Source organism: Monodon monoceros, unplaced genomic scaffold, assembly GCF_005190385.1.
Source record: "Monodon monoceros isolate NGI ecotype Baffin Bay Population unplaced genomic scaffold, NGI_Narwhal_1 Super_Scaffold_13, whole genome shotgun sequence".
In the NCBI taxonomy this organism is placed as follows: Eukaryota; Metazoa; Chordata; class Mammalia; order Artiodactyla; family Monodontidae; genus Monodon; species Monodon monoceros.
This window is the reverse complement of record NW_021703769.1, coordinates 26035901-26062735: the sequence shown is the minus strand read 5'-3', so window position 1 is coordinate 26062735 and position 26835 is coordinate 26035901. Positions and strand designations below refer to the sequence as shown.

Here is a 26835-nt window from a genome sequence, read left to right as displayed (position 1 = left end):
AGTTCCTGATGATAAACCAAAGTGATTTCTAGACAGAAGGGGGACGGGGGGAGGACTGGGAAGAGGCTGAGGCGGTTCCTCGGTAGTTTGTCCTGAAACCCTAGTGGAGAAGCCAGTATGAGGCACCTGCTGAGAGAAGCGCCCAGAAACTGCTGGCTGCATCTGTAGGAGTTAACAGTAAAGAGGTAGGAGTGTGTTTCTGAATCAGAGTGGCAGTGTCTCAAGAGGGCCCCACACTGGTGGTCCCTGAGCTGCCTCCCTTCCACGAGTGGGAAGAGCGAAGCCCATGCAGAACTGAGATGAAGCAGGGGTGGGGTTCAGCTGGGCAAGAGCTGTGCTGTCTGTGGCAGGGAGCCCCACAAGTCAGAAGAGAAGAACTAATCATTTGTTGCAAGAAACTTGCTGAGTACTGGGGGCAAAAGTGAGAGGGGCCACAAAAGGAAGATGGAAGTTCTTTGATGGAGAGCAGAGAAGCCCAGGCACAGTGGGCCTGAGTCCACGGGACTGCAAAGTGGGAAAGAGGAGGAACACCGTAAAGAAAAAAGTTTGGTATGGGAGGCAATGATGTACACCCAGAGATTAGGACTCAACTATCTGCCCAGTCCTGACTTTCTGAAAACTCTTCTTCCAACAATTCCACAGCTTCCTGGAAAAGAGACAGGAGAGAGACAAATGAGGTCTCAACCCCTCCTTTGCTATCCACACCAGCCTAGAACCGGAGTCCCTCGTTCCAAGACTAATGATAAAAGCTCATGACATTCAGGGTGGAGATTAGAGAATTGGGGCGGGAGGTGATGGAAGTGGGCATGCCTTTCACTTCTTCCCCTCTCCAGTTCAAAAGGAGGATGAGGGGGTCATGACGTACTTGGAGAAAAACAGAATTGCAGACCTGTGAGAAAACCGCTCCAATCTTCTTGCCTGTCTCCTGTGGACTCTGCCGAGGAAGGCAGGAACAGACACAGTCATGGAAGATGGCAGAGACTGAAGCAGTCCAAAGTCAGTTTATTTCCCCACAGGGGAAAAATATGACCTCAAGTGAAGAGAAGTCAGTGAGACCCGACTCCGCCTTGTAAACAGGGCTCCAGTTAACACCAGGTACCAAATGGTTCCGGCTGGTGCCAACTGGAATGGACTGGTGGGAATGGATTCACGGTGTGTAAACAATGTTCACTGCAATCATTCTAAGGCTATACAGCTCAGCAAGGGAGGTGAAATGGTGTGTCTGAGGCGACTGTGTAAACGGTACCGTTGCTGGAAAACACTGAAAATGGAGGTGCTAGGACAGGAGGGATGGAGGTGATGGGGAAGAACAGAGGCCCTCTCTCCTGCCTGTTGGTTGGAAGCAGGCGATGGACCCGCTGCAGCAGGGCCTGACCAACTGCTGTGGGGTCTGCAGGCTGGGACCAGAAGACGGGCTTCTTGGGCTATTTCTCTAGAGGTCATCCAAAGTAAAACCCTCTGTGTCTCCAAGAGCCCTCTCCCTTCTCCAAAGAGGAGGAGGTTCTGATGCTTTGGAGAGGGAGAGGGCTAGGTGTGGCTCCCGATTCAGATTAAAAAAAAAAAAAAAAAAAAAAAAAAGTAAAAATACCTGAAGTCCTATTGTATGAAATCTTTTCATGGGGTTGGGGCTCAAGGCTCCTCCTGGAACTGATCCTGGAGCCCAAGCCCCCAAACCAAGTGCTCCATACAGATACTGAAATTTTTCTTTTTGAACTCAGCTCTGAAAGCTCAGCTGCCTTCATGGGGGATGCATATGGGGTAGATACTGAGACTCCCTGACAGAGCCAAGACTGAGCTGAGGTCCTCCTTGGGGCTACTGGAATGCCTGGTGGAAACGAGGCAGGGTGGTGGTGCTCAGGCCAGAGGTGAAGACAGGGGGCAAGGAGTGCAGAGGCCCAAAGTTCAGCGGTCCCCCAGCTCCCGGGGAATCTTGAGGCTGAGCTTGCAAAGTGGTGAGCAGGGGCTGCGCCTCGGCCTGGGAGTAGCCCATGACCAGGCCTCCTGTGGCCCCGGGTGGGTTACACGGGGGCAGGTTGAGAGGAAGAAAGCCCAGTAAGTGGGAGAAGTCCACATTAGCAGCGCAGAGGGCCTCAGAGAGGTTGGCGGGGCTCTTGGTGAGCAGTGCTTCATCTAGGAGGGCCGCAGCTGCCGCCGGCTGAGGTGAGGCGGGCTGGGGTTCAGCGGATGAGAGAGACAGGCTTCCAGGAAGCTCCGCCAGAAAACTATCCACCTCCACTTTGGGCAATTTGTCGGGCAAGTATGAGGTAGATCCAAGCTGGTATTTTGGAGGAAGCTGAGCCGGGGAAGAGATAGGTGAGGACTCCAGAGGGTAGCTCATACCCATGGGCAGCGTGTTGTGCACCAGGGAGTGTGGCACGCCCGCACTGGGCATGGTAGGGATGTGGGCACCATACATGCCCATGGGCAACATGCCAGGGAAGGCCTTGGCCCCCATCACGTCCCGAGAGGCCATGCACAGCACGGGGCTCAGCTCTTCCTTCACACTGACTGTGGAGCTGCAGCTGAGTAGGCCTAACATGTCCACTGGCTCTGTCTTGATCTTGAGCAGCTCTTGCGAGTGACTCTTCTTGACATGACGTGTCAGGTGGTCTTTGCGGCCAAATCGCTGGGCACAGTACTGGCACAGGAAGTCTTTCCGGCCTGTGTGGACCACCAGGTGCCGCCGCACATCCTTACGAGTATAGAACCGCCGGTCACAGTGGTCACAGGGGTGCTTCTTCTCCTTGGTGCCACCTGCTACCCGGCGTGAGTGGGCCTTCAGGTGCTCTAGCAGGGCCTGGGTACTCTCGAAGGTCTGCAGGCACACCTTGCAGCTGAGGTCACCACTGCTGGCGGCATGCATGGCCAGGTGGCGCCGGTAGCCCAGCTTCGTATTGTAATTCTTACCACACTCAGAACAGTGGAGGGCCTCTTTGTTGGGGTCATGGGTCTGCAGGTGGTTCCGCAGATGATCCTTGCGGTGAAACATCTTATCACAGTACATGCACTGGTGGGGTTTCTGGGCTGAGTGAGTGGCCATGTGCCTGGAGATAGGGATGGAGGACAGAGGAGAAAGAAATGAGATCACAAGGGCTGGCTAGACAACTGAGTTGTCCACTAACAGGCAACCAGACACAAAAACTATGGTACAGCCATGCAATGGAATGGAATACCACGCCAACTGTATTCTATAGCTATCCCTGACCACCTGCAAAATCACATGTACTGCTATTCTTTGCAGCACTGATTTTAGTGGCAAAAAATCAGGAACAATCTAAATGTCCATCAATAGGGAATTGATTAAGTTATTCTATGTCCATAAAATGACTCAACTTTTTTTTTTTCTGGCCATGAGGCTTGTGGGATCTTCGTTCCCCGATCAGGGATCGAACCTGGGTCCTCAGCAGTGAAAGCGCAGAGTCCTAACCACTGGACCACCAGAGAATTCCCAACTCAACTTTTTAAAATAATGGCAGCTTTATACGTACCACAGGTAACAAGCTCCTAGATACACTTAAGTCAAAAAAACCCATGAGACAGAACAGTGCCTATGGAATGGTACTATACATATGAAAAGAGGGAAGATATATGTATGTTTGCTTGTATGAGCTTAAAATATTTCTGGAAGGCTACACAAGAAACTGACAACACTGGCTACCTATGCGGAGAAGAAATGGGCAGCTTTTATGGGTGTGATGGAGAATTTTCATTATATACCTTTTGAATTTTGAATGCATTTCCTTTGCAAAAAAAAAGCGTATTTATAAAAATTTAAATGACACAATAAAGGGAAAATGAAATGTATCTAAACTTCCTGATCTGGAACAATATCCGAAGATATAGGGAGCCAAGTCAAAAAAGGAAGTTCAGTATAGTGTGTATTGTAATACAATCCCCTGTGAAAATAAAGAAGGAAGGGAATACACGTTTGAATGTCTCAACAAGGACATACAAGAAACTGCCTTTGGGGAGGAGAACAGTGGCTTCGAGTGTGACAATTCATTTTTCACTGCATGTCCACTGGTACCATTTAAATTGTTTGCCACACAAAGCAGCAACATTCAATTTTAGCATATGTGCTGCCGAAGCGAGCACAGCAGCAACATTTAAAAACTTTTTTTTAGTGATCTGGCACCTCAGTGTCCCTTGGTTTGCTCCTGCTCCTTTCTGTCTGGAAAGCAGCTCCGAATCCGGGAACTGCAATCCAGAGCTCCATAGTACATTCAGAATCAACTCAGCAAGACTTTGGAGTCCCACGGTTTGCAAGCCCTGTGTGAGATGTGTGATTAACGCTGTTCTCCCTAAGAGGCTGAAACACAGGGCAGCCCCACCCACCAGTCAGTAAGTGGCAGAGGCTGAATTTAAACACAGACCTTTTTGAGACCCAGGTTCACTTAGGTATGCCACTGCTGTCTCTAGCACAGCACCCAGTGATTCTTATCAATCGTACCCATTACCCGCATGCTATGTGTGAATGCTCACACCTATGAGGGTTACTATTAACCTCCTGTGACACAACTGGCATGAAAACGTATGAGAGGGAGATGCTGAGTGATCCACAGTCTATTTCCCTCATTTTGAAGGTGAGGAAACAAAGGCCTAGAGAGGTTTAGTAATTCACCTAAATTACAGTGACTAAGGGTGGAGTCAAGGCTCCTGTCTCCTGGCCTAGGACCTTTCCTGTAGCCTCCCACTGACACTCAGACTGTCACTAAGAAAGTCTAAGAGGACAGCCCCAACTGGAATTCACCTAAGACAGAGGAGCACACAGAATCAAAGCATTCCTGAGGACAACAGAACTGTCATGAGGGCAATCCTGGCCACACGCTACCCTGTTACCTGTTTTAGTTCCTTCCTATCAACTGTTTTCCAGACAAGGAACTGAGGCTTTCTGTGGTCATCCTGTCCTTGTATTTACTCATTTACTGTCTGTCCCTGCTACTAGACAGTAAACTCAAGGAGGGCCAGCACCCCCATCTGTCTGGCTCACTATTCTGTCCGTATCACTGAACACTGTGCCTGGTATGTGGCAGGAGATCAATAAATAATAGTCAAGAGATAAATGACTGTGCATCAGGGAAGTCTACATTTTTGGTAAAGGGCATGTTCATGGTCCTCTGACGGAAAGGCAAGGATAAAATCAAAATTACGTCCGAGCGGGCCCCCCTCCCTTCAAAGCTGCTCTGTCATTATCTGCTTTACACCAGGGCTTTCACATTCCATTTCACTTTAAGTAGGGGTTCTTGGGCTTAGAAGTTTCAGGAAATCTTCCAACCCAGAGGACACCAGGGACTCTACAGAGACATAAGTAATCATCTGAGTGGCATGCTAGTTCAGTAGAAGAGGTACTGCAGGACCTAAGAAGCTATAGACCTTGGGTAAGTTACTTCTCCACTCTGCGCCTGCACTTTAAAATGTACAGATTGGATCTGAGGGTCTCCTTTTCCTTCTAAACTTCTAAAACTGATTCCTAATTTGGGGCTAATATTCTGACCATTACCTGACATAGGTGGGGAAAGCAGCACAGGCGTACCTCAGAGATATTGCAGGTTTGGTTCCAGACCACTGCGATAAAGTGAACATCACAATAATAGGAGTCACATGAATTTTTTGGTTTCCTAGTGCATATAAAAGTTATGTTTACACTATACTGTGGTCTATTAAGTGTGCAATAGCATTATGTCTAAAACACCAATGTATATACTTAATTAAAAAATACTTTATTGCTAAGAAATGCTAGCTATCATCTGAGCCTTCAGCAAGCTATAATCTTTTTTTGTGAGAATTACCAAAACATGACACAGAGACATGAAGTGAGCAAATGCTGTTGGAAAACTGGGCCAACTTTCTTGACTGAGAGTTGCCACAAACCTTCAATTTGTAAAAATCGCAGTATCTGAGAAGTACAATAAAGTGAAGTGCAATACAATGAGGTATACCTGTATTGAAAAAAAAAAATTCTATCTAGTTTGTTCGTGGCTATCCGATATTGTACCCATCAGATTCTAGTGTTTGAATAAAAAATACCACCATTATTTTTCAGTGAGTGACCTCAAACGGCTGACGTTCAGGGTACACTTATGGGACAAATTAACCTCTACTCTTCTGCCACAGATAAAGTCCCACACTCAGTGGAGTCTCTCTGGCTTTATCCTCTGGAAACCTCAGGGCAGGAAGAAGTATGGGAGTATCACCTACCTATACAGCTTGTACTTGGAGGCAAACGCCTTGCCACAGTGCAGCTGAGGGCAGCTATACGGTCTCTGCTCTGGATGGGGGAGGCTCTGAGGCCTCAGCTTCTCCCCATTTGAGAAGGGTGTCCCCGAGATTTCACATTGGCACTTCACTTGACTCTCCGCCTCCCGGCCCCGAGGCCTGGGAACTAGTTTCCAGCCCACTTCCTCCTCCTGCTTTGCATCTTGAATCCAGGGGGGTACGCTGGTGAAAAATGTGGTCATGGCAAGGCTAATGGCGAAGGGCCATGTTATTGAGAAAGCCTCCCCATCAGCTCCACAGGGCTCTGTGCTCTGTCACAGCCTCCAACGCAGCCTTCAGAAAACAATCTCTTCACCTGAAACATCAGAACACCTGGTGTTAGGGAGCCCAATACCATGAAAACATGGGCTCTGGAGGCAGAGAGGTCCCCGTTCCATCCCAGCCCTTCCACTTAGAAGCCATGTGACTTTCAGCCAATTACTTATTTCCCTGAGCTGTTCCCTCATTTACAAAATGGGCTTAATAATCTCCTACATCATAAGGATCTTTTGAGGATTAAATGAGATAATAAATACAAAGCATTAAGCAGAAGGCTGGGCACCTAGTGCTTAGTGGTAACTATTATTACAAGTACCACCTAGGCTAATAGGAAAACAGGATAATCAGAGGAAGTAAAAGCCCTAAACTCCAGACTTTCCCTTCCAACTTCACTTTTACATCCTTTCCACTAAATTTAGAAATAGCAGCACCTCCTCCTCCTCTTCACCCTACCTCCTCCTCACTTTCTACAATTCTCCTCATAGAGGTGCTAAGGAGCAATAAAATGCCCAAAAGGCATCAGAGGAGAAAGAAGCCATTACTTAGGAAATTTACACCCTGGAGAGTCAGCCCCTGCGCCAGATGTGTTCCTTAGCAGATGTGTTTCTTAGCAGCATATCAACATCAAGAGGTTCTGTCTGAGGAAGGCAACAGCAAACTCAGCATTTCCACTAAACCAGTACTGGTCCTGTCCCGCCCTCAACCACCACTCTGGGTCTCTTGGTCTCAGGGCCCAAACCATACTTCTTTAGCAAAGTCCGTTGAACACGCAACGTGTTGAGTGGTGCTGAGGATCCCAAAGACCCTCATAGAACACATGCATGTCTCCATTATGAGCAAGTAACACATTTGCATTAGAACTTAGACGCCATCACAAAACTCTGATTCTTTGAGAGTTCAGATCACATCTCTTTCATCTCCACACACCTAGCATCTAGAAAAGGACTTTCAACTTTCTTTTAGATGAATAAATCAGTCATTGAATGCAAGTGGATTCTTATTGGCTAACATGCTCAGGAAGTTCTGGTTTAAACTGAGTTCCAAAGTGGGGAGCCAATATCTTGAAGTCTGATGCTTTCTACTGGGCTGTGGAGTGGGGCGGGGGAGCAAAGGTGACACAACTTCTTTCCTGACTCAACTCAGAGAAAGAGAGAAAGGGCATTACCGTACTGATTCTCAAAAGGGGGACAACAGAGCCACATTCACACTCACAAGCTCATCACACGAGATTACCAACCCCAATGCAACTTGCTATAACAGGGGGATTTCCTTTGAAGAGGTCATGCCAAAATTTGGTCATGAGGCTTTTCCATGTGAAGGGAGCAAAAGGGGTATCTGGGGGTTGTCCATGAGCATCTGGGGAGGGCTCCAATTGCACGAACGAGCTGTGGGCCAGAGAATGCTGGCTCAGCTCATTAGCACCTGCTGCTCACAGTGACCATTCAACCAACAGGCTGGCCGTGAACGAGATGATGGGATCAGCGGGTTTATGCCCGAGAGAGCTTTGCTCATCATTAACATAAGCTACGTCCTGTTCAGGAACCATTCCTCTTGTTGAAGAAACACTGCAATGTAATATGATAAACATCTCCCTATCACGAGTGGAGATTTGCCTAGAAAGATCTGCACAAAGGTGGCTGCATTTTGTGTGAGTCACGTGTTAGCAGTAAAAACTAGTCCCACTTGAGCCTTCGAGTCATCATGGCATATTTGCCTGCTTCACGATAAACCTCAAAGGCCTCTGATGTCTGGCTTTCATCGTTTAAGTCCCCTCCTTCTTCCAAAGGGTGGAATTACCCGTTTATAATACCAGTGATTACTAGGCAGCTTGGAATTGGGTAGAGAGCGAGCACGAATTTGAACATCTAGTTTGAAGGGAATTTCCCCCACCTTCAAAGTCAAATTCTGCCCCACCCCCCCGTCAATATGTGAAATCATGCACCTCAGCCTCCGGAAAGTTGGGAATGGCAGCCAGAGGGAAGCAAGTCACATCACTTTGGCTGATGTGAGAGAGGAGCCTAGCTTTGGAAATTCCACACAAACTCAGAAAGAGAACAGTATGTCCCCCACCTCCCACACGTCCACCTCATCTGTTTTCCTGAACAAGCACAAACAAGACACAGCAGTTTAGTATGCTGCTGCTGGAAGAGTAATGGGCTTCTAGGAAAGAGGCTGATGGTGGCTAAGAAGAGCTCTCAAGGTTGTACTGATAGAACCAAAGAAGGAAGGCAGCAGCCATGTGCTTGCCTTGATTTGCACTTAATGGGGCTATGGCTTTAGCGTTACCTTAGGAACCCTTCTGGAAATCTAGTTTTTCTCCCTCTGTCCCTTGTCTGCAAACTCCTTTCATCCAGGAAGATTCCTGGGCCTCTCCCACATTATCCGAAGGCCTATTCCTTCAGACATCTTCCTCTGCAAAACTGTGAAAAAATTCTGCTTCTCTTTCAAAGCTGCTCTTCTGGTCTCATACTCTAACCTTAACAACTACAGAAGCTGACAGAACCTGTTCCCATAAAACAAACACAATCAATCCCTCCCAGTTACTGGTGTGACTCGGTATATTTTCATCCTAAGATTCCTTCTGGAGTCTGATATGAAGAGGGAGGTATTGTGGAAAGAACCTTGGACTTGCTATCAGAAGACTGCCACTTACTGGCTGTGAAACCATGGGCAGGTTACGTAGTTTCTCTGAACCTCAGTTTCCTCAATTTCTAAAATAGACATTTGTTCTCCTTACCTATAAAATTCTCATGGAAGATTCAGTGAAACACTCTTGAAATGTCTGACATAAAACGTGTAAATACAAACAGTGCTGTCTCTGAGGTCTAAACTGTGTCTCTTTTCCGCACGGGGCCTGAATAGTACTACTTTTTTTTCCTCCCTAGATGAGTCTTCTCAGGCCTCAGAGTGAGTTTCCTTCCCTTCCCAGCATCTCCCCAGAATGCAGCCTTCCCCTTTTCCCTCACAATTAACCCTCAGCACATCCCCCGGAGCCAGTCCCCCTTACTTTATCTTCCTCCAGCACCATATCCTGGGCCTGAGTTCCCTCACTGTAGGAATCTCCTCTATTATTAAGGCCCCATACCCCAAATACAAATGCTTGCTAAAAACTCTGTATGGCCCTCTTTGGAAGCCTTTAAAAGAGACAAATCGCTTCCTCGTCTGTCTGTCCTCTGTTGTGTGCCATGATGCCTGCTGCCCTCTGATGAAACTATAGTTTTTATGGTGTTACATCATCTCTATAGAGACTGCGTTCTTTCTCCATTATTAGCCTGTTTCCTCATCTGTAAAACTAAAAATACTTACCTCACAGGCTTGTTGTAAGGATTATTTTAGTCAGGTATGCAAAGGACTCAGCACAGGGCTTGGCTTGCTCTAAGTACCCAACAAAAGGCAGCTATTATCTTTGCCTTTGTATAGAGTTGCATGTTCCCACCTTCTGCTGCCACAGTTGAATTCTCTCAAACCTCCCCCCAAAACTGTTGAGAAATAGCGCCCCTGCACCAAGGAAAGGGTTAATCTGTAAGTGTTCTTAACTAGAGAGACCCACAGAGGATTAACAGCTCCACTTCAGTGACTACCCTAAAATAGCTTTTATCCCTGCTGCCCAAGAGCTACTTGGGGATCTGAAGAACTCAATTCAACACCTGCCGAGGAGGAAACACACCCAGGAACTTTCCTTGCGGTGGACACAATCTTCCCTTAAGCAGAACCCAAAATAGCAACTGGGAAATTATAAATAGACTTAGAGATAAAAAACAGGTCCTGACCTGGGCATCAGAAACAAATCCAAAAGACACACTGACTGACTGGAGAACAGTGAGAAGGAAAGGGGGAAATGGGTATAGCTGCCCCCCACAAAACACACACACAAACACACATACACTCCAGAGTGGGGGGGGGGAGAATTAAATTACAGGGAGGCTGAAGCGTCTCAATGACTTGCATCATTCCAGGAGACATCAAACAGGATTAACAGGGGCTGCTAGTTCTTCTATCGATGTAGATGGACCCTTTTTGGAGTCCTTTTGATTCATGATTTCCTCTGATTCCCGCTGCCTCCCACTCCTAAGGAGGCCTTGAGCAAATGGCTGCAACTCACAACAGCCCCATTTTCCCCGAGAGGAAACCTGATTAGACACCCCCCCCCACCCAATCCCGTGGCCTCACCTTGGGCGGTAGGGTTAGCAACCCCAGGCGAGACTCTTTCAGAGTCCCAGGCAGACAGGTGGGAAAACACACAGGCCAGGTCACAGGAACACTTGCTGGTGAAAGTACCAACTCCCCACACCCGATGTCCCCTTATCTTGCACCTTACAAGTCCCTTTCCCCCACCGAGATGGGGCCAGGACAGGATTTGCAGGGGATAGCCTGTCTTCTGGTTCGTTTCTAGACCACCATACTGCATGGGGGGAAAGGTTAAACGCCCCTGGGCTGGGAGGGCTGGGGGTAGACGGCTGCCGGACCAGGGACAGAAATTCAGGAAGAAGTCTGGAGGTCTCAGGAATGGAAGGGAGGGAGGAGCAAGTTATCTCGATCCCTAAGAGACCCCCACCCCACCCTCCGCAAAGAAAGAGAGACGGTGGGGGGTGGGGGATGGATTACATGGGCTGGAGAGTTAAAGGGGCTGAAGATAAAAGCGAATTCCCTGAATTTCAAGAGTCTCAAAATGGTACCGGGTGGAAGCTGTCTAGAGTTTGGGAGTACGATCGCCGAGGAGGGAACTATAGGTAGAAATTATTTGGGTTCCCCAGAACCAAATAATTGGGGGAAGCCTCAAAAGGGGTTATGTGGTTCTGGGAAATGAAACAGAGGAGAAAGAGCGAACTATTTGGAGCAGGAAAGGGGGTTATGTGGGTCCGGGTAGGCGTGTCTGAGAGGAGAGAGCAGGTGCAGTTTATCTGCGTCCCCCAGACCCGGGTCCCTGGTAAGGTCAGCAGCGCGTTATCTGGGTTTCCAGGGAGCCTGCGGGGTCGGGAGTGGGGACCCCCCCCCCCAGGGCTGAGGCTCCAGGTCTCGGAAGGGAGGGGGCCAGCGGGGTTTCTTCAGGTCCCCCAGACCCAGGTATCGGGTCCGGGGAAAGTTTTCGTCACCCTGGGGCCTATCTGGGCCGGGCTGGCGCAGAGGGGGCCTCGGGTCGGGGGTGTGGGCGACCGCGCTGAGGGGCCAGAGATGAGGGGCGCTGCCACTCCGGGCGCCGGGCGCGCGGGTGCAGCGAGACTGCCTCCCGCCCCGCTCCCCGCCGTCCCCCGGGGCCCTCGCCCACACTCACCGCGCTCCGGGCCCCGCGCTGCGGGCCGGGCCGCGCTCGGGCTCCGCCAGGCCCGCTCAGGCCCCGGTAGTGGCGGCGGTCGGGCCATTGTGCGGTGCATTCTGGGAGCCGCACGAGCGGGCGTTCTGCCCGTGGAGGGGGCGGTGCCGCGGGCTCTCTATGGTCCCGCCTGCCCGCCGGCTAGAGCGGCCGGAGCGGCGCGCGGGCGGCGCGCGGGGGCTGACGGGAGCGGGGCGGACGCTCGCGCCCTTCCTTCCCTCCCCGCCTCCGAGTCGCGGAGCGCCCTGGCTCTGGGGCCGATATGGGAGTCGCCGCGTGGGCATCGTCGCCCCTGCCGCCGCGTGTGTCTCTCCTGCTGCTGCTTCTGCCGTTCCCGGGGCTGCCCGTGGGCTCCTGGGACCCGGCGGGTTACCTGCTCTACTGCCCATGCATGGGTAAGGCCTCCCGAGCCTTCTGTCCAAATGGGGAAACTGAGGCCCAGAGAGGAGAAGCAATTTCTCTGAGGCGCCCAGAGACGCCTTGACAGGTCCAGGAAAGGACCCCAGCGCGGGGCAGGGCCTGCTCCTCGCCTTTCTGCCCCAGTTGCAAGGGCACCGAGGGGTGTCCAACCTTCCGTTTGGCAGATGAGAAAACTGAGGCCGGGAGAGGTTACAATGTGTCTTGCGCAAGGCCTAAGCCAGCCCCGAGTCCAGTAAATGGAGTTAGTGGGGCAGGACTTGATGTCACTGACCCAACGCTGGCTCTGGGCGATTCTTTCATTCATTCAACACATATTTATAGGGCACCTACTGTGTGCCCAGCCCTGTTCTCTGCTCCAGGGATACGGTGGTGATAAGACAGAAAGCTCCAGGCCCTTGTAGAGCCTTCATTTTAGTTGGGAAAGACAGACCATAAAAGATAAATATAAAAAATAAGTAACTGCATAGTATTTATGGATGAGTGCTATGGGAAAATAAAATAGAGCAGGGTAAGGGAGAATCTAAAAGCTGGCTTAGGAGTGCTATTTAAATGGGAGTGGTGGATCGTCACTGTTAAAGTTATTTCTTCTTAAAATCCTTCACACTCCTAACCATGATGATGTTGCCCTCTGCGCATCATCACCACACCCTTCTCCCCAGACCCTCCAGCTGCAGGCACAGTTATCCTTTTCTGTTCCTTACACATACTCAGGTCCTGCAGCCTGTGCTAGTCCCTCTGCTGGGGAACACCCTCCCCTTGCCTTGTGCCAGACCAACTCCTTCCCATCCTCAGGCCACAGCTTAAATGTCACCAGAAAAGACTTCACTGACCTCAACCCAAATAATCTCCTCCTCATTGTTCTCCATCACCAAACTTTTTTCACTTCATTTTTGAACTTATCAAAATTTATCACTGTATATTATTTGTTTATATGTTTACTGTCCCCCTACCTGGACTGTGAATGCCTTGAAGGCAGAGACCTTGTCCTTCTTGCTCACTCCTGTGTCCCAGCACCTAGCAGAGAGCCTGACACATTGTGGCCTCTCAACAATCTTTGTGGAATGAATGAATGGATGCCATGCTGGGGATAACAGAAAGAGTCAGACAGGGACCTTGCACCTGAGGCATTCACAGGCTGAGGAAACAGCCAAAGGCCGGGAAATGGGAAAGGACATTCTAGGAAGAGTGAAGAACCACAAGTAACTCATATCCAAGGTGGGAGGCAGGGGAGGGGAACTGAATATGGCAGAGGGGTAGTGAAAGGATCCCAGTGAGTGAGGCATTGGAGTTACCCCTTCACATGCAGATGGGAGGAAATAGAAGTAGAAGGTCACTCCTGGCTGATGGAACAGCAAGAGCAAAGGCATGGGGTGGGGATGGGAAGTGTAGAGCATGTTTGGGAAACAGCAAAGAACCTGGAGTGGCTGAGGCAGAAGAGGCACGGCCTGAAGGGCCTTGACTGTCAGACCCAGGAGTCCAGACTTGATCCCATGCTGCCAGCTCCCGTGGCTCTCATTGGTGTCCTGGCCCTCCACACTCCTGGCTCTGCATCCTTTCTGAGCCTTGCATGCCCCAAGCCCTCGACGCCATAGTCCTCACTTCACCTGCAATATACCATCCAGGGCGCTTTGGGAACCAGGCCGATCATTTCTTGGGCTCCCTGGCATTTGCAAAACTGTTGAACCGCACCCTGGCTGTACCTCCTTGGATTGAGTACCAGCATCACAAGCCTCCTTTCACCAATGTGAGTACCTCCTGCTGTTGACCCTTGTCCACCTTTCCCTAATCCTGCTCACCTCTGCTTGACCCCAAGTCTTTCTGTAGGCTTTACCTCCCACCCCTCTGAGTTTGCCCTACCTCCCCCCACCCCGCCCCCTGCCAGAACTGTCTTCCCTGGCTAACTGGCTAACATTTATCCAGCACCTGTTGTCTGCCAGGCACTGTTTCTGAGCACTGCATCAGGATTAGCTCTTTTCCTTCTCATCACATCCCTATGAGGAAATGGGTTTAGAGAGGTTAGGTAACTTACCCGCGCTCACACAGCTTGTGAGTAGTAGACTGGAATTCAAGCCCATGTCTCTCTGACTCCTGAGCCTGTGACCTGAACCTCCAGACTCCATTTCCAGCCTTGTTTGGTCCCACCCATTGGTCAGAGGTGATGGTTGCTATTATCAGTTCTGAAGGAGAAACAGAGGCACAAGTTGGTTAATAACATGTCCAGGGCCACAAACCGGAGCAGTCTGGCTCCAGCACTGCCTCTCACCTCATCAAGGGGTCCCTTAGCCTGGGAAGCCCAGCATCATGTAATTTCTTGCATGTTCTTTATGTCTTCCACCAGTCCTGTGTCTGTCATTGTTCACAATGTAACTCCAGGGGCCTGGCAGTAGGAACTGAATTAATATTTAGTGAATTGACTTTGAAAGTTTTTAATAAACTTCAAAAAATTATGTTTAGTATGTACAAAACACTGTACTTTATTCTTACAGCCTAAAACGTAGGTTTTATTTTTTCCTGCACATGCCTGTATTTAGAAAGTTTAAAAGCCAGAGTACCTGAGATCATAGCCTGGCTTGGCCACTTACTAGCCGTATAGCCTGGGCAGGGTACTTGACCTCTTTGTGCCTCAGTTTCCTCATCTTTAAAACAGGCTGGTAATAGTTGTTGCTACCTCCCTCAGTGAGTTAGTGATTGTGGAATGCCTCCCTCTTAGGATCAGCTGAAGCCATCAATGGAAAGTGCTTAGGACGCAGGGAGTCCTTAGTAACCGGGAGCTGTTGATGCTCTGACTTTTTGTACTCACTGTTACAGTTTAGACCTGGCCCGTTGGTCTCCCTGTGGTTTGCTTGCCTTCTCTCACCTTGCCTTCTCAGCTAGGAGTCTTTCAGAGTCTCCACTTCTTGCTTTCTACGGGTTACTCAACCTACCCCAGTTGGGCTCCCCTTCCCCACTGAGACTGTTCTCACAGAGGCCAGCCACTAAGGACCTCAGAATTGCCAAATCCAGGAGTCATTTCTCAGTCTTTATCTCAACTGACCTCCCGGTGGCACCTGGCCCCATGTGCCTCTCTCCTTCTTGAACTTCCTACTCCCCTGGCTTCCAAGACACAGCCTGTTCCTGCTTCAGCCCAACCTATCCACATTTTCCTCTTTGTGCTGCATCAGGGGCTCCTCTCTCCCCACCCACTGTTTAAATGTTGGTGCGTCTCCTCTTTCTGTTTGCTTATTAGCTGTGTGACTTCAGATGAGTTACCTAGATTCTGTCCACCGGGGTTTCTTCATAAATAAACTGGAGATGGTTGTATTCCTACCTCTTACAATTAGATGAATAAGTCCATGAAACATCATGAGTACAGCACCTGGCGCTAACCCAGCACTCAGTAAATATTAGTTGCTTTTATTACCATTATTTGCTTTGCTATAAGTTTCTGTTGACTCTTGGGCTTTCACTTTTCTCCACGTACCTCCCAAATTTACCTATGGCCCAGACTTTCCTCTGACCACAGGCCTCGTGTTTCTAACTCCTCCGCCTTTGGGTCTATTTGGATGACCCACAGGTAATCTGAAGTTCACAAAGCCAGAACTTTCCCCCTCAAACCTGTGTAACCACCTATATTTCCAGCCTTAGTTTATGTCACCTCCATTCACCTGGGCCAGGATCCTAGAAGTCATCCTAAATGCTCCCCTTTACTCTGTACTTCACCTCCCTTTACATTTTTTAACCTGTCCATGCTTCCCCATCTCTCGGACTTTTGGAGATGCTCAAAAATACGTGTTGAAACAAAACAAAGCATACAAAACAAAACAAAAATACATGTTGAATGAATACTTGAACAAGTAAAAGGACCATTGCAGTAGCCTCCTAATTCCTCTCCTTCCTCTTATCTTACCATCAGTACATTCTTTCTTCTGCCGCCAGAGTGATCTTTCAAGGAAGCATATCTCACATTATTTCTGCTTAAAATCCTTCAGCAAGACCTTGTTGCTAATAATTAAGGGTCTCGAAGTCTGTTCATTGGAACATCAATGGCTCGTGCAGGAATGGTGCAGTGGTTAAGTCAGTTTGGGAAATTGTGTTCTCAATTCCTCATTCCCCCCAAATTTGGAGATTCAAAATGCATGTTAGCGTATTAAAGGCCCTGAGAAGTTCTGTCATAAAGAAACCTGCTTAACATAGCATTTCCCAGGCCTGTTTATTTCTGGAGCCTTTTTATTGCAGAACCCTTTACCCACCTGAACTAGTGGAACATGCTTGGGAACTCTGACCTATAGGATAAAGTCTAAATTTTATTTCATGGTGTTCTAAGAAATTTTCTTAAATCTAGAAAAATACAGAGATTACTATAATCACCGTCCATGTATCTACCACTAGAAATGATAATCATTAATATTTTCTCATCTTTGCTTCATGTTTTCTTTTTGTTAATAAAAGAAATAAAAGTTTATAGATAAAGTCGTTAAAAGATTGTGTGTCTTGGCTCGAGGCTACTTCTAGTCCCTCCCCCATCCCCAGAGGCAACCACTATCATGGATTTAGTGTCTTGGTATGACTCCTTCCAAGTTTTTTCCTGTACTACTTCCATTGTGGCACTGAGCATCCTTTTATCCATCTCTTGGTACGAAGGGCAGGATTCTCTAAGGCAAATACCTAGAGGTAGAGGGCACCTTTAAAATTCTATTAGATGCTTGTAAGGGGTTACACTCCAAAGTAGTTGTTCCAAAATGTATACTTCTACTATCAGCCGTATCTTTTCCAGTAATTAGAGTTAAGCTTTTAAATTTTTGCTGGTCTCACAGGTAAGAAGTGGTGCCTTGTTGTCATTGTAATTTTCTTTTTCCTATTTCTCGTGAGCTTGCACATGTTTTGAGTGTGTTGGCTATTTGGGTTCCCTTTGCTGTGAGTTGCTCACTCCTATCCTTTGCCCATGTTTTCTCTTGCATCATTTGTCTTTTTTCTTATAAATCAGCAGGCATTTTTGAATATGAGGTGTATTACTGTTTGTTCTTTAGTTTGCAGATGTCTTCTCCCAGCCTCCGTTCTGACTGTGGTATCTTTTATCAAAAGTTGTTCATTGACATGTAGTCCAAGCTGTCTGGGTCTTAGAGTATATGGTTTTAATGAATGTCTCTGAAACAGCCACTAGGATACTGAGGAGGGGCCCTCGCCCCCTCCTTTTCCTCACTTTTCCTGTAGCTCCATGTGTCCTACCAGAAGTACTTCAAGCTGGAGCCCCTCCAGGCCTACCATCGGGTCATCAGCCTGGAGGACTTCATGGAGAAGCTGGCACCTACTCACTGGCCCCCTGAGAAGCGGGTGGCATACTGCTTTGAGGTGGCAGCCCAGCGAAGCCCTGATAAGAAGACATGCCCCATGAAGGTGGGTCCTGTGGGTCTGGGGGACCCTTTCTGCCTGTTCCAGGTCCTCTAGGCCCCTGAGACACTGTGCGATAGCAGTGTGTGGGAGAAGGCACCAGAAGGGCCTAGAATAGAAAGATGGAGATTTAAGTCCCATTTCTGGCATTTGTCAGCAGTGTCACTTTGGGCAGAGGACTTTGCTTCTTCTGAGCCTTTACTTCTGCCTACAAAGTAAAGACACCAGTTCCTGCTGTGTCTTGCTCATAAAGTATCAGTGAGGGCCAGGTGTAAGAGTGCTTGTAAACTGTAAAGTGCCACATCAGTAATAATCACTAATACTCACATAGCACTTACTACACACCAGTACCATGTTAAGAGCTTTCCACATATTATCCCACTTAATCCTTAAACTGTTCCATGAGGAAAGTACTGTTAATACCCCATTTTATAGAGAGGACACTGAATGCAACAAAGAGAGGTTTAATATTTTGCCCAAAATCATAATAGCAAATAAGTTGTGGTAATATGGCTCCATTGTCCACCCTCCTAACTTGTATACTTTCTTGCCTCTCAGCACATAAATGAAAAGCTGTTATATTTATCAGAAGTTTGTAAATTTCTGGCACTTTTGGAATAAGACAGTCCCCAACATGTGTTTCAGTGCTTATGCTACAGTCTGAGGAGGGTGGTTGGAGGAGCTGTGAAATTTGAGAAGGGAGACCTTGCTTACAGCCCCAACATTGCCCTCACTTACTCTGTGAGCTTGAGCAAGTGTCTTGTCTGGGTCCTGGTTTCCATCTTGAAAATAAGGGCATTGGATTAGCCGGGTCTTGAAGGTCTCTTGGAGCTCATAGTCCATGGTCCTAAATCCAAGGTTGACTTGCTCCCCAGACCCCCACCAGTGCTGCAGGGTCAGCGGCATATGGCACACGAGCAGGAAAGACTCCTTCAGGTATTGTGGTGAACGTTGCCTGCTGAAAACCAGACTGGAGGCCGAGCTGCCCTCCTCAGCACCCAGCCCAGAAATTACGACGTGATATTCCTACTGGCCCATCCTGTGAGAGTATTTCAGCCTGAGTCAAATCACCCAGGGTTCCCCCATCCACAGTCCCTTGGCCCATCCCCAACTGGCCTTCCCTCCTGCTCAGTAAGCCTTTTCCCACTCTCTTTCTCTAGGAAGGAAACCCCTTTGGCCCATTTTGGGATCAGTTTCATGTGAGTTTCAACAGGTCTGAGCTTTTTGCAGGCATTTCCTTCAGCGCCTCCTACAAAGACCAGTGGATCCAGAGGTATGTGGAGGGGGCAGCATTGCTGGGATTAGGGGAGAGGTGGGGGGCCCACGGGCATTCAGCACCTTCCTGGCCCTCTTCCCCTCTACCACACCCTGATGTATGAGACCAAAGGTGCGGCTGTTCTGTCTGTTGAACTTGGGATCCTATGTGATCTGTTCCCATCTCAACGCCTGACACGGTGGGACGTTGACCTGCCACAAGGTTGAGCAAGAGTTTATCAGCCAATAAAGGATGTCATAAAAAGAATATTGTGCAGTCACATGAGTCTCGATTTCCTCCTCTAGGCGTGAGAATCACTCCCCTGTTACCTTCCTCTTCACAAGGTGAAAATTGGAAGCTGCTTCTAGAGAAAAACAGCTTCAGGTGCAGACGGAGAAATGATGTCATCCTGATAGTAATTGGATGTGCTTTATTAATTGTGCTCCAGTAAGCCCTATTAAAGAACAAAAACTAGGTTAGCAGGGCATAGGCACAGGCTGTGAAATATTTATAGAGCATCCGTCACGTATGAGACGTAGTGCTCAAAGGCCAGAGGTGATGCATAAAAATGAGGAAGACCCAGTCTCAGCCTTCAGCGGGCTACAGTCTAGATATAATGATGACACTAACATAGTACATTTGCCCCTGATGCTGTAGTGTGGCAAGAAAGAGCGTGGGCTTAGGTGTCAGACCTGGGTTAGAAACCATGAGGGGCTTATGAATTCTTGTGAGGTCCCAGCGCTTGGCATTTAGTTAGCCAAAGATAGACTGACGCAGAGGAACGAGCACAGGCTCAGGATAAGACAGCCCTGAGCTCTGACCCAGCCCTACCTCTTTCTCAGATGACGCTGAGTGAGCCACTCCAGCTGTCTGGCCTGAGTTTCCTCCTTGGTTTAATGGAAGGAGCACTATGGTATCTGCCTCCAAGTGTATAAATCACATGGCACATAGTAGAGGGCCAGTCACTGTTACCTGTTACTATTATTCACATGCTTTATTTTATTTAAGTCTTTGAGAAATTTCATGAAATGGGTATTATGATCAATCTCCATTTGACAGGTGAAGAAACTGAGCTCAGTAAGGCTGAATAACTTGCCCAAGGTAATACAGCTATTGACTGGGCAGCAGGGGTCTGTGTGTAAGGCTTTCATAGGTAATAAGAACTAATATTTATTTAGTGCTTACTTGTGCCAGTTGCTGTTCTAAATCTTCACTACCTAAGTCTTCTAAGGTAATAGCTCGTTTAATGTTTCCATGAGTCTGGGGGACAAGTGTTACTGTCATCTCTGCTTTACAGGTAAGGAAATTGAGACAGAGAGAAGTGAAGTCACTTCCCTAAGGTCATGCAGCTTGAAGTGGCAGAGCTGGGATTTGAATCCAGGCAGCCTGACTCCAGAGCACCCATTCTTCATCAATGTAGAGAAAAGAGCTGTGCCTTTAATAGCTGCCAATTCCTATTTGGGACTTGCCTTCAGAGCTAGTTCATGAGCTACTGAGGATACTCAGTCCTGGCAGAGTCTAATCCCGCTCATTGTTGATCCCAGATAGGGAATTGTTGATTCCCATTTGATCACCTGCTTGGTTCTCCCCATTCAACTCTGAATGACCCAGAGCTATTGCCAGACGGCAGACCTGTCCTCAAAGGATGGAGATTTGCCTCTAAAATGCCAGGGGGAAAAAAAAAAACATGACACCAGCTCTAAAAGCAGCTCTAAGAGCAAATTCCAAAAAGCACACAGTCCTGGTTGGAAGAGAAGGGACAAGGCTCCATGGATGCATCAGTCGGACAATGTTGCTGAAACACTTGTTCATGGCTGCATGGTCTTGCTTCAGATCATTGAGTTGTAGGAATTGTGTAAGGGCTTGGGGAAGCTTGTGCCTCACAACCAAATTTTTGGGAAAGGAAGACTAGTGGGGAAGATGAGGTCCCTGGAGGCAGTTGGAGAGAGCTAGGACCACCTGGGCAGCTGCCTTCCTTCCACTCACATGTAAGAAGCACCGCCTGAGTGTCAAGCACTGGTGTGGATGCTGGGGAGACAGGCAAGAATAAAGCAGATAAGGCCCCTGCCCTGATGGAGCTGAGTCTAACAGGGGAGACAGTGAATACATTTTTACGTAAGATAGTCCCAGAAGACATAGTGCTGTGAGGGACATAAGCAGGTGATGTGTGATTGGCAGGCAAAGACCTTGTCTTTGTCAGCTTGGACTGCTATAACAAAATACCACAGACTAGGGGGCTTAAACAACAGACATTTGTTTCTCATGCTTTTGGAGGCTGGGATGTCCGAGATCACGGTACCAGCGTGGTCAGGTCCTAGTAAGGACTCCTTGACTTGCAGTTGCTGCTCTTACTGTATCCTCACATGTTGGAGAGAGAGCAAGCTCTCTGGTCTCTTATAAGGGCACTAATCTCATCACGAGGGCTCTACCCTCATGACCGTCTAAATGTAACTGCCCCCAAAAGGCCCACTTCCTAATACTATCACATTGGGAGTTGGGGCTTCAACATATGAATTGGTGGTGGGGCGGGGGCGGGGGCACAAACATTTAGTCCATAACAGATCTGAAGGATGAGGAGCCAGCCGTGCCAAGAGCTGGAGGGAAAGGTAGTTCTTCATGGTGGGAACATTGCAAGCTCTGAGGCAGGACAAGCTTGGTGTGGTCAAAGGGCAGAAAGGCCAGAGTGGCTGGTGTGGAGCATTTCGGGAGGAGAAGGGTAGGGTGTTCCCATCGTCCGTCACAGTGTAATAAGCCACTGTAACCCTCGGTAGCTCAAGGACAATTGAGAAGGATTGCTCAGAGTTCTGTGGGTCGACTGGGCTTAGCAGGGCAGGTCTTTGGTTTGGTTTTTGTTTTTCCATTTTCTTTATGGAATCCCAGCTGTCCAATCCATGTTAAACATCTAATTTCTTAAGATGAATACTCTTTGGAATACCCACCACATTTGGTGTTTTTTGTTTTTTTTTTTTAATAAGAAAATTAAACTTACTTATACTCCCATCACCCCTCCAGAAAAGTATTAGAATTTTGATATGTATACTTCCACCCTCCAAAATGGGTGTATTTTTATGTACATATACAATGTATACCTATACATATTAACTTAAAATGAAATTATTACATATAGTTTGTAATTGAGTAACTGTCTTTTCTGAGGAGTAATTGATATTTATCAGGTTAGTAAATAAATATCATTGGCAAGATCAGTTCTAAACATGTAAAAACATGAGATTTCAAAAAATGGTTAACTGGTGTGTATATGTGTATTCCACTCCATGCCAATGGAGTGTATTGGGTAGGGTATGTGTGTGGGATGTCCATTCATCTGTTGATGGACACTTGGGTTAGCTGGGCACTTCTTGCTTGTGGTCTCACATGGCTACAGTCAGCTGTCGGCTGATCTGAAGGCCCAACTGGGCTGCATGTCCAAGAGGGCTCACTCATGGCTGGCAGGTGGCGCTGGCTGTCATCTGGGAGCTCACCTGAGGCAGTCGGCTGGCATGTATACTCTTGACCTCTCCGTGTGGCTTGGATTTTGGACAACGTGGCAGCTGGATTCTGAGAGGGTGCATCCAGGGAGTGTGTGCTCCAAGAGACAGGAGGTGGAAGCTGCTGGCCCCCTAAAGCCTGGGCCTGGCATCCGGGACACTGTTACCTCTGCCAAATGCTATTGGGAGGGGACATAGAGCCCACCCAATGGGAGGAGACTTGAATTAACCTGCCATATAGAACAGGAGATTGGAGAAGTGGGCAGGGGTCAGACTGTGCAGGGCTTTGTAGGCCCTGGTGAAGCAGTCTGATAAGAATCCTGTGAGTGTTTGCAGGAGTGAGTTTTGAGAGTTTAAGTATTTTAAACATTTTCTTAAATAGTGGACACTTTCTTGCTGTAGAAAATTGTCCTTTGGGGGCAGGGGCATGGGTGTAGGGAGAATGGCATTAGAAAGGGTCAGCCGCTTCCCTGGCTCACTGTGTAACTGCAGATTGCTTCCCTTCTCTGGCCACAGTGCTCTATCTATAAAATGAAGGGATTGAGCAAGATCGGTCACTTTCAAACTGTTCTTTGAGTTTTAGAGTTCTGGAGAAGCGCTGTGTGCTGTGGGGGCAGCAACGGGGGCCAAGTTGGAACTGCTTGGTTCCCCTCCCCCACTGCCTTCAACCAGTAACCCTCTTGTATATCAGCTAGAAGTGCTGGTGGCCACAGGTCCGGGTGCACCAGGTTTAACTTAGCTACATGTAACAGAAAACCCCAAATAACAGCAGACTAGCAAGATAAAAGTTCATTGTTTTCTTAAGTAAAAGGATTGGGCTGTGCAACCCAGGGCTGCATGGCAGCTCCCTTGTGTCTAGGAATTAGGCTCCCATCTCTGCTCAGCCATCCCAGTACTGGCTTTTTTTTTTTTTTTTTTTTGGCTACACTGCACGGCATGCGGGATCTTAGTTCCCCAACCAGGGATCGAACCCCTGCCCCCTGCAGTGGAAGCGTGGAATCCTAACCACTGGACCACCAAGGAATTCCCCCAGTACTGGCTTTTATCCTTAGTGTCACCTCATGGGCCAAGATGACTCATGAAGCCCCAGGTAGCTGGAAGGACAAAAGGGGCAGAAGAAGGGTACATCCTCACCTTTTTAAGGAGCCTTCCTTATAGCTTGCTTACATCAGCTCATTGGCCAGTACTTAGACATGTGGCCATACGTAGCTACAAGAAGTACTGAGAAGTGTCTTTTTTGGGGCTTCTGTGTGTCCAGCTGAAAACTGGCTTCTAGGAAAAGAGGATAAGAGTTATTTCTCCCCACTAAGTGATTTCCAGCTGAGAATCTTTCCAGCTCTGCTGATTCTGAGTCTGTGAATACCCTGATGGAGATTTAATTGAACAGACATTTATTATTTATTGCACATTTACTGTAGGAAGGCTATGAACCATTCTCTTGGTATGAAGGCAACAGGTGTTTGAGCACGTGGCTTATTGTTCTCCCAGGCTGCAGCCTCCTTGGGAGGACATAAACAGGTGACATGTAATTGGCAGGGCGGAGACCTGCAGGATGAGAAGAAGCCAGGCATGCAAAGAGCTGCAGGGAAAGGTAGTTCTTCATGTCAGGGACATTGAGAACTAGACTCTGCCTCTTTCATGTCCCTGCACCCTCTGCACTCAGCATAGTATCCATCCACTGGTGTATCCTGGGCTCACATGTGGGTGCTGTGCATGGAGAAACCCCAGCTTGGTAGGGGGATCTCAGTAGTGTCAGTGTGGTGGTGAAGAACCCCAGAGGTTCGCTGCACCCAGCAGCAGGAAAGTGTGCCTTCTTCAGCTGAACAGTGACCAGGCTAAGGGCCTGACTTAGGGTCAACCATCAGGGTTGTGAACAGATGGACCTGGTCAAGCTTTCTTCCCAAACAAGACCCTTATTCCCCACTTTCTTTCCAAACAACACTCTCCTCCCTCATTGGGAGCAAATGAGCACGTCAGTCTTGGCCTCTTGCTGCTTGTCACGTCAGAGCTGACGTTGCACTGGGACAGCTATATGTGCTGATCCAGATCCATGTGGAGGGGCTGCATATTCCAGATTTGGAATTCACCAAAGGTCAACAGCAGGTACTTTCTAAGAGGTCAAGGAGGGAACAGATCCTGATTTTATCCTAAAGTTCCAGCCCCCTGGGAGATCACAGCTTTGCTTTCCATTTGAAACCCTTTAAGGTGGCCTATGAAAGTCTCTTAGCTGAGGTCCTAGCCCATAGTAGGTACTCAGTTACTATTCACTTCTTCCTCTGACCCCTGACATCCTGATCTGGTCTTTCTGGTGAGATCCCTGAATTCTCATTCATTCACTGACATATTTATTGTACCTACTATGTGTTGAGGCCTGTGTCTAGGCTGGGAATCAGAAGAATAAGCCACAGACTCGGCTTTTGAGGTGCTTATTGACTGGGTGGGGGAGCTGGGAGTGAGGTATAGTAGTTAAGAGCAAAGGTTCTGGAGGAGATTGCCTGGATTCAAATCCCTGCTCCACCAGTTCCTAGCTGTGTGACCAGGAGCATGCTACTTAACCTTTCTGTGTCTCAATTTCCTCATCTGTGAAGTGAGACTAACGGTAGTACTTACCTCACGGGGATCTTAAGAGGATCAAGTGAGTTGATGTACACAAAGTAATTGGAACATTGCCTGTCACATGTATGTACATGTAAAGTCTGACAAGACGAGGATTAGATAGAGCCAAGCTGTCCATGAACACTTGCTGTGGCTTAGTTGGCACAGGCCTTGCACCAGTGTGTGTGGGAATCATGGTGAACAAGAGTGCCTGGGGCCTACCCTCATGGCAGTGGACAGGGAGGGTGGTTATTGAGCACATCAGCGTGCAGAAGGCAGCAAAGGAGAAGTGGTACAGAGCCCTCTCCTAGGAGCTGAGGCTTGGGAGCGGCAACTGGTCTTGGAACTTTGGAAGGTGTTTGTGGAGCGAGGTGTTTGGTTGGGTGTGAAGAAAGAGTGGCATGTCCATTGCAGCACTGTTGTATGGGGAGAGATCGGAAACAGCCTCACTGACCAGCAGGGGGGGACTAGATAGGTAAACTGCAGTTTATTCATGCAGATGGAAACCTTCAAGAGACACTAACACGATCACGTGACCCACACCATCAACATGGCCAAATCTCTAAAACAGAGTTGACTTTTTAAAAATAAATTTATTTTATTTTTTATTTTTGGCTGCATTGGATCTTCGTTGCTGCGCGCAGGCTTTCTCTAGTTGTGGCAGGTGGGGGCTACTCTTCGTCGTGGTGCGCAGGCTTCTCACTGCAGTGGCTTCTCTTTGTTGCAGAGCACAGGGTCTAGGCATGCAATCTTCAGTAGTTGTGGCACACAGGCTCAGTAGTTGTGGCTCGCGGGCTCTAGAGTGCAGGCTCAGTAGTTGTGGTGCACGGGCTTAGTTGCTCTGCGGCATGTGGAATCTTCCCAGACCAGGGATCGAACCTCTGTCGGCAGATTCTTAACCACTGCGCTACCAGGGAAGTCCCTGAGTTGAATTTTTTAAAAGTTGAAATAGGTTACATGCAATATGATGATGATGGTGGTGGTGATGGTGAGAGAATTTTCTGAGAGCTTTCTACGTGCCAAGCACTGTTCTGAATGCTATGCTTATATGAATCCATTTGATCTCAACAGCCCTATGAAGTGGGAACTATTATCAGCTCTATTATACAGATAAGGAAACTGAGGCACAGAATGGTTAAGTCACTTGCCCTAGTTAGGAAGTGGCATAGTCAACATTAGAGCATGGTCATCTGGCTCGACCATCCTTGCTTTTACCATTGCACTGTGTAAAGAGCACACAGAATAATACCCTTTAATATAAATAGTAAGGTGTAATCATGCATAAAACCACAGTATCTTCTGGAAAGATGAGGAAGTGGAAAAGAGATCATAGGATAGAGCTTTTATTCAGGTGTATATTTTTTAAAATCTGAAACAAAGTAAAGTGTTAATATTTGCTAATTTGGGTCACAGCTCTGTGGACTGTTAAATTATTTTCAGTATTATCCTGTATGCTCTGAAATTTTTAATAAATTTTTATTGAAATTTTTATTGAGATAACTGTAGGTTCACAAGCACTTGTAAGAATTAATACAGAGAGATCCCATGTACCCTTTACCCAGTTTCCCCCAATGTTAACATTTTGCAAAGCTATAGCACAGTATCACAACCAGGATATTGACATTGGTACAGTCCATCCATCTTATTCAGATTTCCCCAGTGTTACTTGTACTCACTTCTGTGTGTGTGTATACTTAGTTCTATTCAATTTTATCACGTGTGCATGTTCGTGTATCCATCACCACAGTTAAGATATCAAACAGTTCTAACATCACAAAGGTCCTTGTGTGGCCAGTTTATAACCACACCCACCTCCCTACACACACACACACACACACACACACACACACACACACACACACACA

The 26835-nt window shown here is 48.0% G+C and overlaps 2 protein-coding genes across 2 annotated transcripts in view; one reads left to right on the top strand and one right to left on the bottom strand.

Moving 5' to 3' along the window:
* Positions 1-1705: 1705 nt before the first annotated feature.
* On the bottom strand, positions 1706-11895 carry PLAGL2 (PLAG1 like zinc finger 2). Its single transcript, XM_029222382.1, has 3 exons — positions 11807-11895; positions 6199-6571; positions 1706-3044 (listed from the first exon to the last, which is right to left on the bottom strand). The coding sequence occupies exons 2-3, from the start codon at positions 6456-6458 to the stop codon at positions 1814-1816; spliced, it is 1491 nt and encodes a 496-aa protein (XP_029078215.1). The 5' UTR covers positions 6459-6571; positions 11807-11895; the 3' UTR covers positions 1706-1813.
* A 152-nt stretch (positions 11896-12047) lies between these two features.
* The window catches only part of POFUT1 (protein O-fucosyltransferase 1), a 21707-nt gene continuing 6919 nt past the window's right edge, over positions 12048-26835 (top strand). The window contains exons 1-4 of the mRNA XM_029221388.1: positions 12048-12240; positions 13888-14009; positions 17456-17638; positions 18793-18905. Of these exons, the coding sequence (XP_029077221.1) occupies positions 12108-12240; positions 13888-14009; positions 17456-17638; positions 18793-18905 (551 nt within the window). The 5' untranslated portion in view covers positions 12048-12107. The remainder of the gene's footprint in view (positions 12241-13887; positions 14010-17455; positions 17639-18792; positions 18906-26835) is intronic.